General features: G+C 39.2%; 1 protein-coding gene across 1 annotated transcript in view; it reads right to left on the reverse strand.

The window, feature by feature from the left end:
- Window positions 1-24066, reverse strand: part of LOC122693151 — a 55413-nt gene that overhangs the window by 11984 nt on the left and 19363 nt on the right. The window contains exons 5-6 of the mRNA XM_043900741.1: window positions 8634-8682; window positions 5734-5890 (exon numbers count right to left, since the gene is read on the reverse strand). Of these exons, the coding sequence (XP_043756676.1) occupies window positions 5734-5890; window positions 8634-8682 (206 nt within the window). The remainder of the gene's footprint in view (window positions 1-5733; window positions 5891-8633; window positions 8683-24066) is intronic.

Here is a 24066-nt window from a genome sequence, read left to right on the forward strand (position 1 = left end):
CAACCATTGCACTGGAAATCAAAGGCAATGCAGAGCCCTCTGAGCTAGGAGATGTCACCATTCGTGTTTGCCTGCTTGTGTTGTACCTAATGACTATGTGGACATAAGTAGACAGATTAATGACTATGTGGACATAAGTGGACGGATTTGACTTTTCAAAGAGAATATGTTTTATTGTATGCAGCATGAGCTTGCAAAGAAATACTGCTTTATTTTTATGACTGGTACATATGAATCATAATCAGTTCTCTGAGTTTTTTCAAAGAGTTCAAAACCAATCCAAGGATGCACGCTTTCCTTATTTCATAATATTCCTGAAAGTGTGTGAGCAGCAGGCATTGCTCTGCCTGTTTCTACATGTGGGAACGTGGCAGCCCATTCAGGAACCAGTCATTTCTTGCTCCTTCTCTACATTGGCAGAAGAGAATTTTCCCACGCTGGATTTCTTCAGATGACTCAGCAAATCTTTCAGTTCATCCATAAAGCTCTCTCACATCACCCCCTTCCCAGAGTGTACAGAATGCACACCTGCGATGCATACATGTTAGGATTTGACTAAGAAGCTGAATATGGCTCTATGCCTGGTTTGTATTGTACAGTCACAAAAGACGTTGGGCAAAAACCTTACTCTGCAGACCTTTTACCTGCCTGGAGCATCACGTTGCTACTGAGCTCACTGGAGTTCCAGAGAACTCCTTGGCCTTTTGAACTGACTTCCTGACTTCCTCTCTGCTTTGTCTTGATCATCATTTCTCAGTGCATTTTTAGAGACATTGCTTATTAACCACCTTTTCAATGGTCAAGGAACTATGGAGATCCATAATCCCTTCTGCAAAGTTAACATAAACTTATTTTAAGATAAAACCTAACCAGACTAGATATGAGGTTACTCAGGATCTTTATCCTATTTAATGTGATTATGCATTCTGGTCCCTGAAGAAATATGAATGTGTTGATTATGGCTGCCTCCCCGCCAATAATAATAATAATAATAATAATAGGAAATTCTATAATACCATACACTATTACAGCATAATATCTTTCCAAAATTAAAAAGGAAATCCTAATTTCAAAATACATCTAGTCCCCTGGGTTTCAAGTATGGGAGTATAGGCCTATAAATACAGGACTGGGCAGATCTCCTGGGGTAGGAAATGGCAACCCACTCCAGTATTCTTGCCTGGGAAAGTCCATGGACAGAGGAGCCTGGTGGACTATAGTCCAAGGGGTCGCAAAAGAGGCAGACATGCAACTACTAACTATGCATGCAACTATTAACTATTAAATAGCAACTATTATTCACATTTCATTTACACACTTTTTACTTTGTGAATTTCTTAGAGGTGATTAAAAAAACATAGGATTTAAAAACAGACAGAAATTTCCATTTTGACTGCATAAAATTATAAAAATTGTTTACTTTTTAAGCTGCATTGAAAAGAGATTTAAAATTTTTAATATAATAAATTTTTCTTAGTATATGTAGTAAAAATATCCCTAAATAAGAGTAATAAGTAGCAATGTTTAACACTCAGCTTGTAGGGTGTTTGGGGAGGGGTTGGAGGAGGAGAAGGCAAAGGACTCTGATACGTTGCATTTTTTCATTTATGTGGTGTCAAAACTTCTGTTATGGTCAATTTCAAGTTATTTCAACATGACACCACTGAACGTGGAGTTGCAATGAGATGTGAATAATTGTTCTAGTGTACCCTGACTCTAGTGCTCCTTGAAGGATAACTCAGTAACCTTGGAGATGATGAAATTAATTTTACAGCATAAATAGAAATGCTAGGGCTAAAATATTTTAGATGTGTTCATTATAAAGGAAAGAAAGATACAAGCAAGACAAAGCAAGCAAGTACAAGCAAGATTATTCTAATTAAGCTCATTATGTTTTTAATATACAAATATAATTTTTAGATGAGAGTTTTTAAAAACACAACCTAGAAGCTATAATTATTAAATATAATTTCATCTATCTGAAAAGTCAGCATGATGCTAAGGAGTTTTAAGATGTGGGTTCCTTTGAGGTAAACACTATATACTTTGGTTCACAGGATTCAGGGAGTGAGCATATCCAAACCATGTCATTTCAGTAGCATTCTCAAAGCTCTGATTCCTTAGGCTGTTGCTTATAAAGTTCTGAAGAATGTCACTTAATTCTCCATAATGGACATTTGGAGGCTTCTTTTAAGTAGAGTGAATGAGAAAGTAGAAAAGAAAAGAAATTCTGGCTGTCATAAAGACTATTTAAAGTAAAGACAGAGTTACTTAGATTTTTTAAGTGCTATGAGTAGAGCCATGAATTTTAGAATTCATGTAAATTTTTCAAGAGAATTGGAATATAATTTTGCATCACATACATCAAAAATAGCATGCCTTTAGTCAACAAAGGTCCGTCTAGTCAAAGCTATGGTTTTTCCAGTAATCATGTATGGATGTGAGAGTTGGACTGTGAAGAAAGCTGAGCGCCAAAGAATTGATGCTTTTGAACTGTGGTGTTGGAGAAGACTCTTGAGAGTCCCTTGGACTGCAAGGAGATCCAACCAGTCCATCCTAAAGGAGGTCAGTCCTGGATGTTCATTGTAAGGACTGATGCTGAAGCTGAAACTCCAATACTTTGGCCACCTGATGTGAAGAACTGACTCATTGGAAAAGACCCTGATGCTGGGAAAAATTGAAGGAGGGAGGAGAAAGGGATGACAGAGGATGAGACGGTTGGATGGCATCACCGACTCAATAGACATGAGTTTGAGTAAACTCCAGGAGTTGGTGACAGACAGGAAGGCCTGGTGTGCTGCAGTCCATGGGGTCGCAGAGTTGGACATGATTGAATGATTGAAAGGACTGATCCAAAAGTTACTTATGAAATGCCAGATTAGCACATATTGATTTCTTTTAAATAATAATTTAGATATAGAAGTATTCATAAGAAATCACACTTTTGAGACTTAATGCCATGTTTCAACTTGACTGGGTCATAGGATGCCCAGGCATTTGGTCAAACTTTATTCTGGGTGTGCTCTTAAGAGTATTTCTAAATGAAAATAACATTTGAGCTGAATAACGTAGAATGAATGAAGTAGAAATGCCCTCCTTAATGTGGGTAGACCTTGTCCAATGAGTTTAAGACCTGAATAGGACAAAGACTGAGTGAGGCAGAATTCCTCCTGGCTGACTCTCTTCCAGCTGGGACACTGGTTATTCTTATCTTCATACTCAAGCTGAAACATGGTTCTCCTGGATCTCCAGCTGGCTGATAACAGATTTGACTTGTCGGCTTCCATAACTGCCTGAGCCAATTCAGTATTATGTGTGTGTGTGTGTGTGTGTGTGTGTGTGTGTGTGTACATGTATTTTATTGGTTGGTTCTGTTAATCTGGATAAACCTGACTGGTAAAATATTTAATTTATTTTGTTTCAAAAAATATCAGTGCAGAAGAAAATTGAAGATGAAATCCAAAGTCCTACTATGGGCTACCATGTCCTACATGACTCACCCCCTTCCAGTTTGTTAGCTCTCTGACTTCATCTCTTCCTTCTTCCTCTTGTTTGTTTCATTCCTGCGACATTGGCTTCCTTGTTGTCAATCAAGCCATGAAGAAACGTGAAAAACCTTAAAAGTGTATCACTATGTGAAAGAAGCCAATCTGAAAAGACTACACACTGTATGATTCCAACTCTTTGACCTTCTGGAAAAGGTAAAAGTATGGAGACAGTAATAAAATTCATGGTTGCCAGGAGATAGGGGGAGGGAAGGAAGAATAGGGACACCACAGAGGATTTTTAGGTGAAACTATTATTTAGGTGAAACTATTTTATGGTGAAACTATTCTGTATGATACAATATTATGGATATATATCAATATGTATTTGTCCAAATCAAGAGAATGCATAACAACAATACTAAACCCTAATGTAAACTATGGACTTTGAGTGATTATGATTTTCCATTGTAGGTTCATCAATTATAACTGTAGTGTATGATGATAGTAAGGGAGGTGGTGCTTCAGGGATAGGGTATATGAGATCTTTTTGAAGTTCCCTCTCAGTTTTTCTGTGAACCTAAAACTGCTCTATAAAATAAAGCTTATTAAAGAGAGAGACAGACACTTGAGAAGTTATCAACAAAAACATTATCATTCTAGTTTCAAAGAGACACTCTGCCATGAGATTGTTCCTACTTGTTTTATTCTCATTTTCCTCATTTCCTATTCCAAGAAACCAGAATTCTTTCTAAGCCTCTGTTTTGTGTTTTAGTATGTTGATAGTAATCTTATATAAATTCAGACAATTTCATCTGTACTTTCCCTAATTTTTTTTCAAATCCATCTGTGTTGTACATAACCTAACAATTCAAACACAGACAACTGAATAAAAATTGATTTTATAAAACTTATATACATATGTTCACTGATTCCATTGCTTGATATTAAATTATAAGTTAATGCTTGAGTATATTCCATATTGTGATGGTTTTACTTTACAAAATATATTTTAAAATATCAGCTTTAAAAACAAATCTTTATCAGTATCTGAAGATCTGCTCATTTCTTTAAATCAGACTCAAAGGAGGATATTTGTTTCAATTTTCTATGTCTTATTTCTAAAATTTGTCATCACCAATTCCAAGGTTGCATTACATGATTTTGAAAGATAACCCAAGTTCTACAATGATCTAATACTGTGATAATGGGATACTTCACATTCTTATTTTTTTAATTAAGCAACTGAGAAATGATGACTTACTTCACAGGGCATCTTACCACACTTCAGGAAGTGAATTCTAAAACTGGTTCCTCCACTTACTAGCTGAGAGGTTTCGATGCATGTTTTATTACTTTTCTCTGCCTTAGGTCTCTCATATATTGGATGAGAACAGGTTATTTCTAAAGTCCCTCCAGTGCTAATGCTCAGTTATTCCAGTTAAAGAGAATGGACATTTCTAGGTACTGGCCTGCAAAGTATGTTAAAATATCATCAACGCAACATAATAGAATGTATTCACTGGGTTTAAACATCCTGAATTTTTACAAAAGTCATTTTCTTGTCTTTTGCAACTTTCTAGAATTTACAAATTCGGCCTACAGCAATGTAAAAACAGTGCCAGAGAAATTCTAAAAGTGCCTGGTAATTGAGCAGTTTTCTTCCTTGGCGTGTTTGTCTTCTTTATTTGTCTTGCTAAGAGCCTTGTTTTACTATTTTATTACCTACAAACCCTATTCCCTCAATTCCTGGTTTACTATCATTATTTGCTAAATGTTCTTTTTCATTTTTGCTGGATTATTTTTGAGGCCCTAACGTAGTAAGAATTAGAGAACAAGAAGTATGGTTTAAATAAAAATGTTTTCCTTTGTCTTTAAGAATACTTGAACCTTAAAAATCTGTGAATATTGTGAGTCTATCAATAAAGAGAAATAAATCTTTTCAAGGCACTGAAATTTTTATAGGAAATTTCTATTTGTAATAGAAAAAACTGGTGTAACTAGTATAACCAAATGGTTACAAATGGAATCCATTATTCACACATTTCTTCTAAAAATATATAGTGAGCTTCTTTCTTGGGAATAATGCTACTTGAAAAAGTATCAAAGGAAAAACCCAATATGAACCCTTCCCAGAAAGAAAACATAGTCTGACTGTTGATGTAGGCATTAAGAAAAGGGGTAAATAACAGTACATACATGATCTGAGAGGGGCTTCTCAGGTGTTACTAGTGGTAAAAGAGCCCACCTGCCAATGGAGGAGAAGTAAGAGATGAGGGTTCAATCCCTGGGTCGGGAAGATCCACTGAAGTGACAACCCACTTCAGTATTCTTGTCTGCAGAATCCCATGGACAGAGGCGTCTGGAGGGTGATGGTCCACAAGGCTGCAAAGAATCGGACATGACTGAGGTGACTTAGCATGCATGCACAGGATCTTCGAACAGGAAATGATCATTAAGTGCTAAATGAGTACTGCAAATATTATATAATTTTATGCATTGAGAAACAGACTTTTCACAATGACCTAGGTCCTTTAGAAAGTAGATCCTGAGGCTTGGATGAAGTGCTGACCCTTTATTTGGGAGGTGTAAGCCCAGACAACTGAGGACAGTGGGGAAAAAAGCCAGGAAAAGACGAAAAGCTTTATAATGTGAGAAGAAGCACTACAATACTGGCCACAACTTCAGGACAACCTCTGGGACAAAGCATCTGCTGGCAGACATGTTCAACAGCACATGCGATGTTGGTAAAAGGACCGTAAAAATGCAATTACTCCTCAGACGGGTCCACAGGAGAGAGAAAGGAGGTGGAATTTACCTTCTATTTTCACTGGTTAAGGTTCAACCTCAGGGGAGCTACCTCCCCACCCATCTGTCTTGCTCAGCAGCAGTATCCCAAGCTCCTAGGGGTGTATTTCGTCCATATCTGCAAGAAAGAGTGACTCAAGCTTGGATGGTGTGCCAACTAAGAGAGAAAAGGGAAGTCATTAGGAAGTAAGCCTGAGATTACAACAGGTTTGAAAGGTCAGGGAAAATGTACAGGCTTTCAGATGAGAGAAATCTGGATAATTCAAGAGAGTAGGTGTTTAGAGGGGAAACAGTGCAAGTAAAGTAGGAAAGAAAAGAATGCACACATGGAACATTTATAAATACACCAAGTGTGGTAGAGAAAGAGTTTTGGATACAGATATGACTGGACAAAGCATTTGGTAGAGTCTGGCCAGTACTGAGTGTTAGGCTAAAACATTTACACTTGACTTAGGCCAGAGAGGCACCACTAATTCCTAAGTGAGCTGAGCATGTGACAAATGTGGCATGTTCAGATCATGAATCTGACAGTGACATATAAGACTGTTTTGAGGAGTAAGAGCATAGCTGCCAAAGAACAATGAAATGGAAATGATTTTCAAACCACCTTTTATTAAATGTGCCTAGTGTGCTAGACACATGTTAAGAACTTTCAAGTATTATCTCATTTAATTCTATACAATATAAACATGTGAGGCAATTCCCCCTTACAGATGAGAAAAATGACGTTCTGAAAAATCAAGTAACTTGCCCAAGGTCACACAGCTAATAATCTCACCCTGCATTCGAACCTAGACCAACTACAAAATGGATATTTTCACTACTAAGTCATTGGTCTAAAATCTTTTACTGCATAGCATTTTCAGTTTAATAAAATCTAAATATGGCTAGCACAGGGGCTTCCCAGGTTCTGTTAGTAGCAAAGAACCTGCCTGCCAATGCAGGAGATAGAAGAGATGAGAAGCAGGTTTGATCTCTGGGTTGGGAAGATCCCCTTGGAAAAGGGAATGACAACCTACTCCAATGTTCTTGCCTGGGAAATCCCATGGACAGAGGAGCCTAGTGGGCTACAGTCCATGAGGTCACAAAGAGTCAGACATGACTGAAGTGACTTAGCACACACATACACACACACACACACTTATAGCATAAAGTTTAAATATGAAATTTCCATTGTATTATAATTTCACCAAACTCCCAAGTATTGAGATCAATAAAATAAATCCCTGAAATCTTCATCTTTTAAAGAGAAATCACCGACCTCCTAACTCAGAACATTGTGAATTTAGTTCTGACAGTATCAGCCCATTACCCACACCTCACTGACAGAAGAGAAGACGAGGAGTGAATGTGAAGTTCATTAAAAAAAAAACAAAAACCCTTTGTGTCTTGCTCTCCCCAGCCTCCTTCCCATTCCACCCTGGAGAGAAGGATGGTATGCCTTTCACCCGAGGCTAAACCAGAGAGAGGGCTTCATGTGTGTGCTCTGGAATTTGAGTAGGAAAGAGACAGATCTAGAAAGTTGCTTCTAGAGTGTTTCAGGAGAGATTTCTCTGGGAGTGAGCTATTCTTCCACCAACAGAGAGCCAGGGGCATGTTCTCCATGAGTCATACATGGACATCTGGATGAAAGCAAGCGTGCTTGAAGAGGATGTGTGCCGAAAGTTTTCCTGACAGGAGGGAGATGACCTCAGCAGAGGGGGCATGCACATTAACTGAGATAATGGGGCAGGGAGCTGTAAGTGAGAAGCCAGAAAAAGTAGAACCCACACGGAGGATTTCAGCTGGACCCCACAGCTTTCTCTAAGGAGCCCTGAGAAGGGGGCAGCTGTGACATTTGTCACCTCTGATTATAGTTCTGTCCCTGAAAAAGACTCTTTCTGTCCTTCACTACTGCTCCTCCCCGCTCTAAACCTGGAGATGAAGAAGCATAAATAGAGTGGAATAAAGTAACAAAGAAACTGTCCACCACAACCCTCTCAGCACAAGGCATGCACCTGTGAAGTGGGTTCAATACTTTGGCCACCTGATGCAAAGAGTTGAACCCTGGCAAAGAACCTGATGCTGGGAAAGATTGAGGGCAGGAGGAGAAGGGGGAGACAGAGGATGAGATGGCTGCATGACATACTCAATTCAATGGACATGAGTTTGAGCAAACCCAGGGGATAGTGAAGGACAGGAAAGCCTGGCATGCTGCAATTCATGCTGTTTCAGAGTCGGAAACAACTTAGTGACTGAACAAACAACAACAGGGTGGGACAGCAAAAAAAGCTTTAAATTGGTAGAGAGTCTGAAGATTTTATATTAGACTGCAGTAATACCCATGCCTCTATGACTTACCGAGATTTTATCCAAATGCCTGAGGAAATAGTAGAATGCAGATGGGGTCCTGGAGTGAGCAGACAGGAAAAAGAATGAAGTTGCTTTCTGCTAATGTCCCTCAAAAGCCAGTGCTTTCACATGCTGCCTATGTTTATTTACTCACAGTGTAGTTGCTTCTCTAGTACTTTTATAAAACCATACTAACATATAAAACATAAATAATACATGCCTTCAATATATTAAAGATAAGATTAAAAGTAGTGGAAACTCTAACTCTGTAATTCCACTTTGAAAGTCAATCTGTTGTAATAGTACTCAAATATATTGAGATACATATAATGTATTTTATAATTGTAATAATCACCATCTAAGACAAGGATTTGGTGTATATGGGGTGGGGTAATGCTCAGTGGGAGAGAAAGAGATGGTTGTTGCATGCATATGAAAGAATGTACTGACAGTTGGTTAGGGAAAATTAGTTTAATGTAGCAAAAGGAAAAAATTTAGACCAGTGACTCAGACAGTAAAGAATCTTCCTGCAATGCAGGAGACCTGGGTTCAATCCCTGGATTTAGATCCCCTGGAGGAGGGCATGGCAACCCACTCCAGTATTCTTGCCTGGAGAATCCCCATGGACAGAGAAGCCTAGCAAGTAGTTGATGGGGTTGCAAAGAGTCAGACATGATTAAGCAACTAAGCAAAGCACAGCACAGAATATATTGTGATATTGTCAGATCTGTGTTGAGCATTTAAAAAAAAATGTTTAGTGAAAATAAGACCCTGACAAGTGTAAGTGGTAAAGACAGATTAATAACGTACTAGTCTTTGTGATTTTAACCCAACTATTCACATTCTTAAACTCTTATGCTACAGTTGATCTCTCTTCTTAAGCAGAACCTGTCTCTATCTGGTCAAAAGAAGAAATGCAGAGGAGAAAAACTATCCAGTGAAAGGAAAGACCCGTCTCCTTCCATTCCATAGAACAATCTTTGGGGAAAGAAATAGGCCCCTATTGGATACCAAAACAGAACTCTCTGATACGTGAAATTCTATTTTCATTTTAGACTATAAAAATGAATAAAATATAGTGCCTTCTTAGGCTTAACTTTATGAACTTTTGTCTTTTACCAATTGTCCAAAGCAAAAGATGATATTGCAAGTAATTCAGAAACATTTGTTCCTTTTTGGTTAAAGCCTGCCACCATGTGGCTACCTTGAAAAACAACATTTGTTAGAAGTGATTTTCGTTAAGCATTTAGATCTGGAAGGAAAAACAGGCTCATGCAGTATACAGTGTGAGCTTCCCCGTGTGTTAATATAATCAACATAGAGTATCCATTTGTGGTAACAGTATTACTATGCAAAGAATTCCACATGAATTATTCATTTATTTCTCACTACCAGACTTTGGTAACTCAGTACTAAAGAATCCTCCTCCAATGCAGAAGACCTAGGTTCTATCCCTGGGTCAGGAAGATCTTCTGGAGAAGAAAATGGCAACCTACCCCAGTATTCTTGTCTGGAGAATTCCATGTACAGAGGAGCCTGGCGGGCTAGTCCATGGGGTCAAAAAGAGTTGGAAATGTCTTAGCGATTAAAAATAACAACAACAACAATCAGACTTTGAGGTAGATAAATGACATTCTTGTAGTCAGCAAGTATTATTTCTTTCACCTCGCAGAGTCCTGACACAAGTCCAGGAAAGGAATCTTCAGATTCTAGATTTGTCTCTAAAGTCAAAGAACTGCATCTAGAGTATCATCTGACTACCATGTGCCAGTACTGAATTTCCATCCACTTCTGTCTGACATTGGAACTAGATGTGAAAGTGCGTGAAAGTGAAAGTCGCTCAGTAGTGTCTGACTCTTTGCCACCCCATGGACTATACAGTTCAAGGAATTCTCCAGGCCAGAATACTGGAGTGAGTAGCCTTTCTCTTCTCCAGGGGATCTTCCCAACCCAGGGATCGAACCCAGGTCTCTGGCATTGCGGGAGGATTCTTAACTGGCTGAGCCACAAGGGAAGCCCAAGAATACTGGTATGGGTCGCCTATCCCTTCTCAGCGGATCTTTCCAACCTGGGAATCAAAATGGAATCTCCTGCATTGCAGGAGGATTCTTTACCAACTGAGCTATCAGGGAACTAGATGTATCAAGACTTAATTGATAGGATTCACAAGGGGTCTCATTGATAAGATGGCTCATTATGTCGGCCTTCCAAAGTCTCTTTATGCCACAACTGGGATATTGGAAGGTTGACTGTCCAAATCCCCCTCTAGGGATCCGGACATCCCCTCCTGGCCCCCAGCAGGAGTCATCTGACCCAGCTCAACCCCACCTCTTCTTCCGCCGCCCCATTGGCCTCCTTGACCATAAACCCCATAGTTTAGGATGCAGATAACCCAACTGTTGCCTCTCACCATGCTCCAATTCATATCCATCTCAAAGACCCCTCTAAATTCCCCAGTCAACCAAAATACCCCATCTCCCAAAAACATCAACAGGGTTAAACCCTACTGTTACTAAACTCCTACGTCAGGGCCTCTTGCGCCCAACTCACTCTCCCTATAACACCCCTGTCCTACCTGCCAAAAAGCCAAATGGCTCCTATCACCTGGTCCAGGACCTGTGACTTATCAATGCGGTTGTTATCCCCATACACCCAGTAGTCCCATCTCCCTATACTCTTTTCTCTCTCATTCCCTCTTCCACAACCCACTTCACTGTTCTAGACCTCAAAGATGCCTTCTTTACTATTCCTTTACACCCAGACTCTCAAGACCTCTTTGTCTTTACCTGGATTGATCCAAACAATCATCGCTCCCAACAGCTGACAAGGACAGTCCTTCCACCAGGCCTTCGCGATAGCCCTCATTTTTTTGGCCACGCTCTAGCATCAGACCTAACCTCTCTTGACCTTACTCCAAGTACTGTCTTCCTGTATGTGGATGATCTCCTTTGTAGTCCTTCGCTTACACACTCTCAACAACACACTATACAACTCCTCAATTTTCTAGCTGATCGAGGCTATCAAGTTATCTCCCACCAAGGTTCAGCTCTCTCTTCCTAGAGTCACCTATCTTGGAGTCCTTTCAACACCAATGAAAAAATATATTATTACCATAGAAAGTCCCTTATATCCACCCTACCACTCCCTACATCAAAAATAAAGATCCTGTCCTTCTTGGGGTTAGCTGGATATCTATGCCTCTGGATTCCTCTTGGCACAACCCCTATATCAAGCCACCTGAGTAGATCTTTCAGAACCCCTATAGCTAAAATCAAATATCCATTCAGCCTTTAACACTCTTAAGCAAGCCATTCTCCCAGTCCTCAAAATCTACTCCTCTAGGATGCTTTCTCTGAAACCTAAAAGTCTTGGGCTTCCAAGGGGAGATAAGACCAAAAAGACTTATTTACTATTCTAACACTGTCTGGCCACAATACAGACTTGATAATAGGTCCCAATGGCCAGAAAATGGAACTCTGGATTTTAATACTCTACAGGACCTCCATAATGTCTGCCGCCACAACAGCAAGTGGTTAGAAATCCCTTATGTTCAGGCTCTCTTCACTCTCTGCTCTCGACCCTCTCTCTGTGAATCCTGTTCTACTTCTCAAATACTCTTAGCCCACTCTGGGCCACATCCTCCTAATACAATGTCTCCTGATCCCTGTTCAGACTTTTCTTCTTCTTCCTTGGACCACAGCCCACCTCCTATCACTCCCAATCCCATTGCAGACAGCTCCACATCCAATTCCAGGACCTCCACCTTATGTCCCCTCCTCCCTCCATCCTTCTAAAGTGCAGCAGCTCCCAACCCCCTCCCCAGCCTGTGCCTGAGGCAAGCTCTGAGACCTCAGCCCCACCCTCTACCCTGAAGGTTCCAAGGCTTTACCCCGACCTCCCTAGATCCCCTCCCCATACTGGTCTGAACAACCTTAAAACAGGACACTTCACCGCAGGACCCCGCTTCTTTCCTCGCCCCACTCCTCCTTTACAGGAAGTAGCTGGAGCAGAATGCGTTGTTCGGGTTCATGTCCCATTCTCCCTCACTGATCTATCTCAGATTAAAAAGTACCTTGGCTCCTTCTCCTCAGACCCTGACAATTAGCTAAAAGAATTCAAGTATCTTACCGAGTCTTATGACTTAACCTGGCATGATACTTACATCACACTTTCCTCCACTCTTCTCCCGGAAGAAAAGAAATGAATATGGCAAGCCTCTCAGGCGCATGCTGATGAGATACACAGGATTAAGTCCGTAGGGGCAATGGCTGTCCCCGGAGATGATCCCAACTGGGATTATCAGGTAGGGAGACCTGGGTGAGCAACCCGCAATCATATGGGTGCTTGCCTCATTCTGGGCCTTCAAAAGGCAGGGCATAAAGTCTTCAACTTTGATAAGCTCTGGGAAATAACTCAAAGACTAGATGAAAACCTGGCACAATTTCCAGCCAGGTTAAAAGAAGCCCTGCAAATATATACAAAATTAGACCCCACTTCAGCAGAGGGCACCATTGTCCTTAACACCCATTTTATCTCCCAGTCATCCCCAGATATCCAAAAGAAACTAAAAAGGCAGAAGGCCCTCAAACCCCTCAACGAGACCTTTTAATTTATCCTTTAAGATTCTCAATAACCGGGAAGAACAGGCAAAGCTAGAGAAGGCCCAACGAGATCAGGCCAAGTATCACCTTTTAGCCGCTGCCCCACATGGCTCCAAGCCTCCATCAACCAACAAAGAAAGGAAGCCACCTGGGCCCTGCTTCAAATGTGGCAAAGAAGGCCACTGGGCCCGCTCATGCCTAAAGCCAAGGCCCCCTCTGGGTCCACGTCCCAGCTGTGGCATAAAGGGACATTGGAAGGTTGACTGTGCAATCCCCCTCTAGGGATCCATCCGGTCATCCCCTCCTGGTCCTGAGCAGGAGTCCTCTGACCCAGCTCTGCCCAGCCTCCTCGGACTCGCCGCTGAAGACTGACAGTGCCCAGGACCCCAGGCCCCGACTCTCATCACCTCTGAGGAGCCCAGGGTGACTCTCACAGTGGTGGTAAGCCAATCTTCCTATCTGATGGACACAGGGGCCACTTACTCTGCATGCCTGCCTACTCTGGAAAAGCCAAGGTCTCTCAGGTCTCTGTATGGGGGTTGACAGTTTACTATCTATGCCACAAATAACTGAGCCTCTGCCTTGCACACTTCAAGATACCCCATTTTCCCATTCTTTTCTCATACTCCCAAAATGCCCCACTCCTATTCTTGAGAGAGAGCATAAGGCAAGTGCAGGGAAAAAGAGAGAGAGCCAGGCAGTCAGGCAAGAAAAGGCAAATTTATTAGAGGGAAAAGAGAATGACTGGCTCCTAAGGAGAACCAGCATCCTCCCTTTCGGACAGGATCCTTCTTATACTCCACCAATGAAAAATTCTCTGAAGGGATGGTTAATTTTTAGCTTGTAGTTGAGTCCTGTGGTAACATAGCCAGAGATCTGGGATCTGGTGGTCTCGCAGCTTTGAGAAGATGGGCGCCAGTGAGAAAACAGAATGCCATTTGGGCAATTTGGGCAGTCTCACGGATCACTGTGATTTTATTCTTTGTTTGTGAGGTTGACATGAAGAGCCATCTTACCAATGAGACCCCGTGTGGGCCCTATCACTAATTTTTTCCCCCAAGTTTTGAAGTTTCTGGCATTTTCAGGTATATTAATTACATTTTTCAAATAAAAAAAAATACCTAAGCTTCACTTTGTACTAGGATGACAAGACAGTAGTGATAGTACAGTGTAACATTAATAGTGAAAGGGCAAAATAATCATCTTGTTAAGAATTAGTACCAAGTATTTCAATTTTTCAATTATGTCAAACAAATCACAAGAGAAAAATAAAAATAATAAGTCACAATGAAAAATCACCAAATCTGATTTGATCTTTCTCCAGTATTCTAAGTCTAAAATATACCCTTGAAAGGTTAGGGTACAATGTTGTTGGTGTTAGTATTTGCAATACTCAGGATTTAAGTTGATTTGACACTAGAGACATCAGTTGTCAAAGCAATCTTGAGGAGAAAGAATAAAGCTGGAGACATAACCCACTCAGACTTCAGATAGTACTACAAAGCTATAATAATGAAAACAGCAAGGTATCAGCACAAAAACAGATATATGGATCAATGCAACAGAATAGACTCCAGAAATAAACCCACAAACCTATGATCAATTAATCTTTGACAAAAGGGGCAAGAATATACAATGAAGAAAAGACAATCTCTTCAATAAGTAGTATTGGGAAACCTGGACAACTATATGTAAATCAGTGAGGTTAGAGCCCTCCCTCACACCATACACAAAAATAAACTCAAAATGGCCTAAGGACTTAAATATAAGACAAGACACTGTAAAACTTCTAGAAGAGAGCATAGGTAAAACATTCTCTGACATAAATCATACCAGCGTTTTCTTAGGTCAGTCTCCCAAGGCAATAAAAATAAAAGCAAAAATAAACACAAATGGGACTTAATCAAAATTATAAGCTTTTGCATAGACAAGGAAATCATAAGCAAAATTAAAGATAACCTATGAACTGGGAGAAAATATTTGCAAATGATGCGACTGACAAGGGATTAATTTCTAAAATATACAACAGCTCATACAACTCAACAACAACAAACAACGTAATAAAAATGGGCAGAAGACCTAAAGAGACGTTTATCCAAACAACACATACAAATGGTCAATAGACACATGAAGAGATATGACCAACATTGCTAGTTATCAGAGAAATGCAAATCAAAACTACAATGAGGTATCACCTCACACCAGTCAGAAGAGCCATCATTAAAAAATCTACAAATAACAAATGCTAAAGACTGTGTAGAGAAAAGGGGATCCTTCTGTACTGTTGGTGGGAATTTAAATTGGTGCAGCCACTATGGAAACCATTAAGGTTATTCCTTAAAAACTAATAACAGAGCTACCATATGATACGGTATTCCCACTTCTGGGCAAGTACTTGGAGCAAACTATACTTTGAAAAGATAAATGCACCCCAATGTTCATAGCAGCACTATTTATAATAGCCACGACATGCAAGCAACCTAAATGTCCATGGCCAGATGGACAGATAAAGAAGATGTGCTATATACACACGATGCAATAATACTCAACCATAAAGAAATGGAAATAATATCATTTGCATGGACAGACCTAGAGATTGCCATACTGAGACAGACAAATATCACATATCACTTATATGTGGAATCTAAAAGTCAATGCAAATGAACTTACTTATGAAACAGAAACATATTCACAAACTTATGGTTACCAAAGAGAAAAGGGAGGTAGGGATAAACTGGAAGTTTGGGATTAGCAAATACAAATGACTATACTGTATATAAAATAAACAAGGTCCTGGTCCTACCATTTAGCACAGGGAACTGTACTCAATATTTCTGTAATAATCTAAAATGAAAAAGAATGTTAAAAAGAATATATATATATATATATATATATATATATATATACACACACACACATAAATATATACAACTGAATCACTTTGTTGTACACTAGAAACTACCACAACATTGTAAATCAACTATACTTCGATTAAAAAAAATAATACTAATGTTCTGTAAATCTTTAAGTATTAATTTTTTGAGGAGCTTATATTCTGTTTTCCCTAGTGGCTATACCAATTAATATATCTCCCCAACAGTGAACATGGGTTCCCCCTTTTCCACACAGTTGCCAACACTTATTTGTCTTTTTGATTGTAGCCATTCTGACAGGTATGAAGTGATACCTCATTGTGGTTTTGATTTGTATTTCCCTGATGAATAGTGTTGCTTAGCATCTTTTCACATGCTTGTTGGCCATCTAAATGCATTCTTTAGAAAAATATCTACTCAGGTCTTCTGTCCATTTTTTAATAGAATTATTTGTGTTTTATGTTGAGTCGTATGAATTCTTTGTATATTCTGAATATAGATATTTAGACTGTTATTACTTAAATCATTATTGATACAGTTGGGTTAATAGCTACCATATTCTGATGCCAGGAAAGATTGAGGGCAGGAGGAGAAGAAGGTGGCAGAAGATGATAGTTGGATGGCATCACTGATTCAATGGACATGGACTTGGACAAACTGTGGGAGATGGTGAAGGACAGGGAGGCCTGGCATGCTGCAGTCCATGGGGTCCCAAAGAATAGGACACGACTAGGCAACTGAACAACAACATGTCTTTTTAATCTTTCTTATGTTTATTCTTTGCTTCCCTTTTGCCTTCTTTTTCTGCTTTCTATGGATTTCATTGAGCACTTTATATAATTTGAACATTGTCTCCTCTCTTAGTATATCAATTATTCAATTATACTACTTAAATTTTTTAAATAGTTTTTTTAGAGTTTGAAATAAATTAATTAATCTAAGTCACCTTCAAGTAACTGTACCACTTCATGCATAACACAGATTTCTTACAAAGAGCATTTCTAATCCCTCTGTCGCTTTCTTATGATATTTCTGTCACTCATTTCACTTAACCATATGTTCTAATCATCCAATACATTGTGACTATTCTTAACAGTTATATTTTATATTTATCAAAATAAAAATAAAATTATTTATTCATTTCTTCTTTATTTATGTAGACCTAAGTTTCTGACTTACATCAGTTCCATTCTCTTAAATGCACTTCTTTTGATATTTCCTTTATAGCATGACTTCTGGGGATGAATTCTCTAAGTTTCTGTGTGAGTTTGTGTGATGTGTGTGTGTGTGTGTGTGTGTGCACCAGAAAAAGAGAGAGAGAAAGTCATAACATCCTTTTGAAGGACATTCCTTTGAAGGGCAATGTCACTGGATATAGAATTCTCAGTTCTAGTTTTTTTGTTTTTTCCTTTCAGGACTTTCATTCTACTCTTCTTATTTGCATAATTTCTGATGTGAAGTCCACTTTAATTCTTATTTTCCTTCCTCTGCAGGTAAAGTGTTTCTTCTCCATCTCTTGGTTTCTTTACAGATTGTTGTCTTTGTCTTTATTTTCCTGTCATGTGAATATGCTATGTCTAGGTGTAGTTTTTATGAGATGTTTTGTTTTGTTTTTGTTTGTTTGTTTGTTTTGTGTTTAACCTGTATTATTCTCTGAGCTTCCTGGATCTGTAGCTTGGTGTCTGCTATTAATTTTGGAAATACTTTGCCCTTTATTACTTCAAATATTTCTTCTGTTCTCATATTCTCTCTTTCTGGCATTCCTAATATACAGATGTTACTTTTAGAAATGTCCCAAGTTCATGGAGTTTCTACTTTTTTAATTCTTTTTATTCTATGCATTTCAGTTTGGTAAGTTTCTATTGGTCAGTGAAACTCACCAAATCCTTCTTCAGTTGTATCCATACTGTTGAGACACTTAAAGCATCTCCATTTCTATTATATCGTCTTTGATACTGAGCATTTCCTTTTGACACATTCTTACAGTTTTTGTCTGTCTGCTTACATTATTTGTCTCTCTTCGGTTATTGTCCTTTTTCAATTGGAACACACATAATTCATGGTTATTTTAAGCTCTCTTTTTAGTAATTCCAATATTTGTGTCTTGTCTGAGTCTGGCATTGATGCTTGCTTTGCCTCTTCAGATCTTTTTATTGACTTTTGGTATACCTTGCAGATTTTTGTTAAATGCCAGTGATGCTGTATTGGAGAATAGGTTTTTTTTTTGTTTTTTTTTTTTTCATCTTTTTTTTTGTTTGTTTGTTTGTTTGTTTTTAAAATTTTTTATTAGTTGGAGGCTAATTACTTCACAACATTTCAGTGGGTTTTGTCATACATTGATATGAATCAGCCATAGATTTACACGTATTCCGCATCCCGATTTCCCCTCCCACCTCCCTCTCCACCCGATTCCTCTGGGTCTTCCCAGTGCACCAGGCCAGAGCACTTGTCTCATGCATCCCACCTGGGCTGGTGATCTGTTTCACCACAGATAGTATACATGCTGTTCTTGTGAAATATCCCACCCTCACATTCTCCCACAGAGTTCAATAGTCTGTTCTGTATTTCTGTGTCTCTTTTTCTGTTTTGCATATAGGGTTATCGTTACCATCTTTCTAAATTCCATATATATGTGTTAGTATGCTGTAATGTTCTTTATCTTTCTGGCTTACTTCACTCTGTATAAGGGGCTCCAGTTTCATCCATCTCATTAGGACTGGTTCAAATGAATTCTTTTTAACAGCTGAGTAATATTCCATGGTATATATGTACCACAGCTTCCTTGTCCATTCATCTGCTGATGGGCATCTAGGTTGCTTCCATGTCCTGGCTATTATAAACAGTGCTGCGATGAACATTGGGGTGCACGTGTCTCTTTCAGATCTGGTTTCCTCAGTGTGTATGCCCAGAAGTGGGATTGCTGGGTCATATGGCAGTTCTATTTCCAGTTTTTTAAGAAATCTCCACACTGTTTTCCATAGCGGCTGTACTAGCTTGCATTCCCACCAACAGTGTAAGAGGGTTCCCTTTTCTCCACACCCTCTCCAGCATTTATTGCTTGTAGACTTTTGGATAGCAGCCATTCTGACTGGCGTGTAATGGTACCTCATTGTGGTTTTGATTTGCATTTCTCTAATAATGAGTGATGTTGAGCATCTTTTCATGTGTTTGTTAGCCATCTGTATGTCTTCTTTGGAGAAATGTCTGTTTAGTTCTTTGGCCCATTTTTGAATTGGGTCATTTATTTTTCTGGAATTGAGCTTCAGGAGTTGCTTGTATATTTTTGAGATTAATCCTTTGTCTGTTTCTTCATTTTCTATTATTTTCTCCCAATCTGAGGGCTGTCTTTTCACCTTACTTATAGTTTCCTTTGTAGTGCAAAAGCTTTTAAGTTTCATTAGGTCCCATTTGTTTAGTTTTGCTTTTATTTCCAATATTCCGGGAGGTGGGTCATAGAGGATCTTGCTGTGATTTGTCGGAGAGTGTTTTGCCTATGTTCTCCTCTAGGAGTTTTATAGTTTCTGGTCTTACATTTAGATCTTTAATCCATTTTGAGTTTATTTTTGTGTATGGTGTTAGAAAGTGTTCTAGTTTCATTCTTTTACAAGTGGTTGACCAGTTTTCCCAGCACCACTTGTTAAAGAGGTTGTCTTTTTTCCATTGTATATCCTTGCCTCCTTTGTCAAAGATAAGGTGTCCATAGGTTCGTGGATTTATCTCTGGGCTTTCTATTCTGTTCCATTGATCTATATTTCTGTCTTTGTGCCAGTACCATACTGTCTTGATGACTGTGGCTTTGTAGTAGAGTCTGAAGTCAGGCAGGTTGATTCCTCCAGTTCCATTCTTCTTTTTCAAGATTACTTTGGCTATTCGAGGTTTTTTGTATTTCCATACAAATTGTGAAATTATTTGTTCTAGTTCTGTGAAAAATACCATTGGTAGCTTGATAGGGATTGCATTGAATCTATAGATTGCTTTGGGTAGAATAGCCATTTTGACAATATTGATTCTTCCAATCCATGAACACAGTATGTTTCTCCATCTGTTTGTGTCCTCTTTGATTTCTTTCATCAGTGTTTTATAGTTTTCTATGTATAGGTCTTTTGTTTCTTTAGGTAGATATACTCCTAAGTATTTTATTCTTTTTGTTGCAATGGTGAATGGTATTGTTTCCTTAATTTCTCTTTCTGTTTTTTCATTGTTAGTATATAGGAATGCAAGGGATTTCTGTGTGTTAATTTTATATCCTGCAACTTTACTATATTCATTGAAACTGTAATCAAAAATCTTCCAGCAAACAAAAGCCCAGGACCAGATGGCTTCACAGCTGAATTCTACCAAAAATTTAGAGAAGAGCTAACACCTATCTTACTCAAACTCTTCCAGAAAATTGCAGATGAAGGTAAGCTTCCAAACTCATTCTATGAGGCCACCATCACCCTTATTCCAAAACCAGACAAAGATGCCACAAAAAAAGAAAACTACCGACCAATATCACTGATGAACATAGATGCAAAAATCCCTAACAAAATTCTAGCAAACAGAATCCAACAACATATTTAAAAAATCATACGCCACAACCAAGTGGGCTTTATCCCAGGAATGCAAGGATTCTTTAATATCCGCAAATCAATCAATGTAATACACCACATTAACAAATTGAAAGATAAAAACCATATGCTTATCTCAATAGATGCAGAGAAAGCCTTTGACAAAATTCAACACTCATTTATGATTAAAACTCTCCAAAAAGCAGGAGTAGAAGGAACATACCTCAACATAATAAAAGCTATATATGACAAACCCACAGCAAGCATCACCCTCAATGGTGAAAAATTGAAAGCATTTCCCCTGAAATCAGGAACAAGACAAGGGTGCCCACTCTCACCACTACTATTCAACATAGTGTTGGAAGTTTTGGCCACAGCAATCAGAGCAGAAAAAGAAGAAAAAGGAATCCAGATAGGAAAAGAAGAAGTGAAACTCTCACTGTTTGCAGATGACATGATCCTCTACATAGAAAACCCTAAAGACTCTACCAGAAAATTACTAGAGAATAGGTTTTAAAGTAAATAGGCCATTAGCATGAGGGTTTATGCCAATCTGAATAGGAGTTGCTTATTAATTAATGCCTGCAGTAGCTGTTGGGGCCAGTGGCTTTACATTCCTCTATTGTCCTAATTTTTGTCTCCTTTCCCCACCCTGGGCTTCCCTCCGTATGCCCTCCTCAGGGAACGTCTGCATCTCACAGCTCTATCAGCTGTATCGCACTGTCATTTTACTGGAATCCAGTGTGGGGGTGATATGTTGTGGGGCAGGAGGTTCATTCTGTCATCTTATGATTCAATCTCAGTCTTCCAGTGCACCTGCAGCTCTGGGCTAAGACCTCAGACCTCCACTGGTGTTTCCACAATCATTGCTTAGCTTCCCTCCACACTTTAGGTTAGACAGGGAGGCAAGAATGACCTGGGTCAGGCAGAATTCCCTTCCACTACCTGGGATGAGGCTCTGGGTAAAATCTTTTCCCCTTGAAAAGTGGCTTTTGTTGTGGACATATCACACAATGATTACTCTTCCTCTCTTCCTGCCAGAATCACAAAGATAGAGAATTTGCATGTGCACTATGAAAGCCCAGTGGGGCTCCTGGAAATAAAACCTGGGAATGTACCTGGGTCAGTCCAAGACCACAGCCCCCATGGGTTTTTCCAGTCTCATGCTAGTCCACACTCAGCCTCCAGCAATTCATCAAAATGATCATTTAAGTGTCCTTACCAGTTTATGACTCCAGCAGCTTCTGCTCTAGGTAAGTAGATCTCATCTGTGACTCTCTGAATTTACCTGTCTCTCCAGATTTCAGGGTAACAAATTTCTTTATAATCTCAGGTCTCTGATGAATCCAAGAAAAGTCACTGATTTTCAGACTGTTCTTCGTTTCCTTGCAGGCACAGAAATGACGGTTTATAAGCTCTCTGCACATTGAAGTTTAAACACTCGAATTCTGTAACCTGAAGACTTTTGTTGTGGTGTTCATCAAGTTTCTTTTTATGAAATAGCATCTCTTCTATGAGTTCATCACATACAGAAGGATTTCATGGAGAAAAACTAAATACATAGGATCTTCTAACTTATATTTATCAAACAAACACAAAGTGCATGCACTAACACTGCCAAGCATCTTTCTCTCATAAAGCTAAATATCTTTTTATACAGTATTGCAGTCTTTGGTTTTAGAAGGGTTGCTTTTGCAACTCTCCATGGATACATAAATATGTAACAACTATGTTTATGGTTCCACCTGCAGTTTTCAAATGCTCTCTGCATATCTGGTTGACCTGAGTTGAGATCAACTAGTGAGTAAAAGACAGATCAAATCTCATCATGGACAGTCATCACCTTGAGAATTATCAGTGATAACCCTATAGACTTAAATGTGTCATCTTGATAAAGTTATTGCCATATGAATGTTACTCTGAACCACATTAATGAAGAGTTATAAGGTGGCTATTCATACACACCCAGTAACTTCTGCTTCACAACCAAGAAGAGAATACTTCAAGTAGAGAATATTCCAGAGATAAAGGCCTATAAGAAGAATGGTGCGCCTGATTACTTCTGGGAAAGGAGATACAGTCTTGAAAGTGAAAATGGTAGTCATTCAGCCATCTCCAACTCTTTGTGACCCCATGGACTGTAGCCTGGCAGGCTCCTCTGTCCATGGGATTCTCCAGGCAATAATACTGGAGTGGGTTGCTATTTCCACCTTCAGGGGATCTTCCCAACACAGGGATCGAACAGGGGGCTCCTGCCTTGCAGGCAGATTCTTTACCATCTGAACTACCAGAGAAGTCCTACAGACTTAGTTAGGAGCAAAGCAGTTTTGAAATCAGAAGGCAGTGCATTTTCAAGCTGTACGTGGGGTTCTGGTTTGTATGTCCTCTATGGAAACAGTCTCTTGATCACCAGATCTTTCACACACAATGCCTGTAGACACACTCTAGAAAATGGTTCATACAATGTATTTCAAACAAAGAAATGAAATGATCTGTGTCACCAGTTTCATTCATGCTTGGTGTACCTACATTTCCCAGTTGACCTATGGCGCCTTTCGTCTTGATGACCACAATATACCGCTCTCTACACTTGATTCTCCTGCCCCAACAGCTTATCTGGCTGCAGTGCAAGCTGGCCACTGCCCACTCTCCTGTGCATCATCCAATCCAATATGAATTATTTTTAACTAAGAAAGCTATTTTTAAAAATAGCCAGACTCGAGAGAGGCACATATTGAACTCATCAACAGATATACAGCAGGATGCTATAATCAAGGCTTCACATGGAATCTAAACTCTGAGTTGTAATCTTGAAATTGATATCAGTTCTGCTCTCCATTTTCTAGTCTGAAATAATAATATTTATAAATATTAGTACATTGTGAACTCTAAAGTTCCAGGCAAACCTAAGATATTATCTCCTTCCAATGCTATAGTGCTTAAAAAATTACAATATTGCTTTTTTTCTCAAGTGCTTTAACTAGAAAAAAATTCTTTTATTATGTAAGGGCAGCAAGCAAGAAGGAAATTAATGCATTTAAACAATGAAGCACAGCCACCACTTTGTAATTTTTGTTCTTAGGGAGTGTAGTCAGCAGACTCTTAAGGTAGTACCCATCATCATGCCCTCTGCTATTCTTGCTTTGTCTGATACCCTCCCCTCCAGTGGAGGTGGGACTCATGAACTGCTTTTAACCAACAGAATATGCCAAAGGTGATATGATGTACTAGATTATGTGTATACACTCCAAAAGATTGTTACTAATCTTGCTGAGACTCTGTCTTCCTTTTGCTGGGTTTGAAGACACAGGCTGCCATGTTTGTGAGCTGCTGTGTGGAGGAGAGCATGTGACAAGAAGCCGAAGGTGGCCTCCAGCTCAGAGAAAGAAGAGAACCGAGGCCCTCAATCTGGAAACTG

This window comes from Cervus elaphus, chromosome 5, assembly GCF_910594005.1.
Source record: "Cervus elaphus chromosome 5, mCerEla1.1, whole genome shotgun sequence".
Classification (NCBI taxonomy): domain Eukaryota; kingdom Metazoa; phylum Chordata; class Mammalia; order Artiodactyla; family Cervidae; genus Cervus; species Cervus elaphus.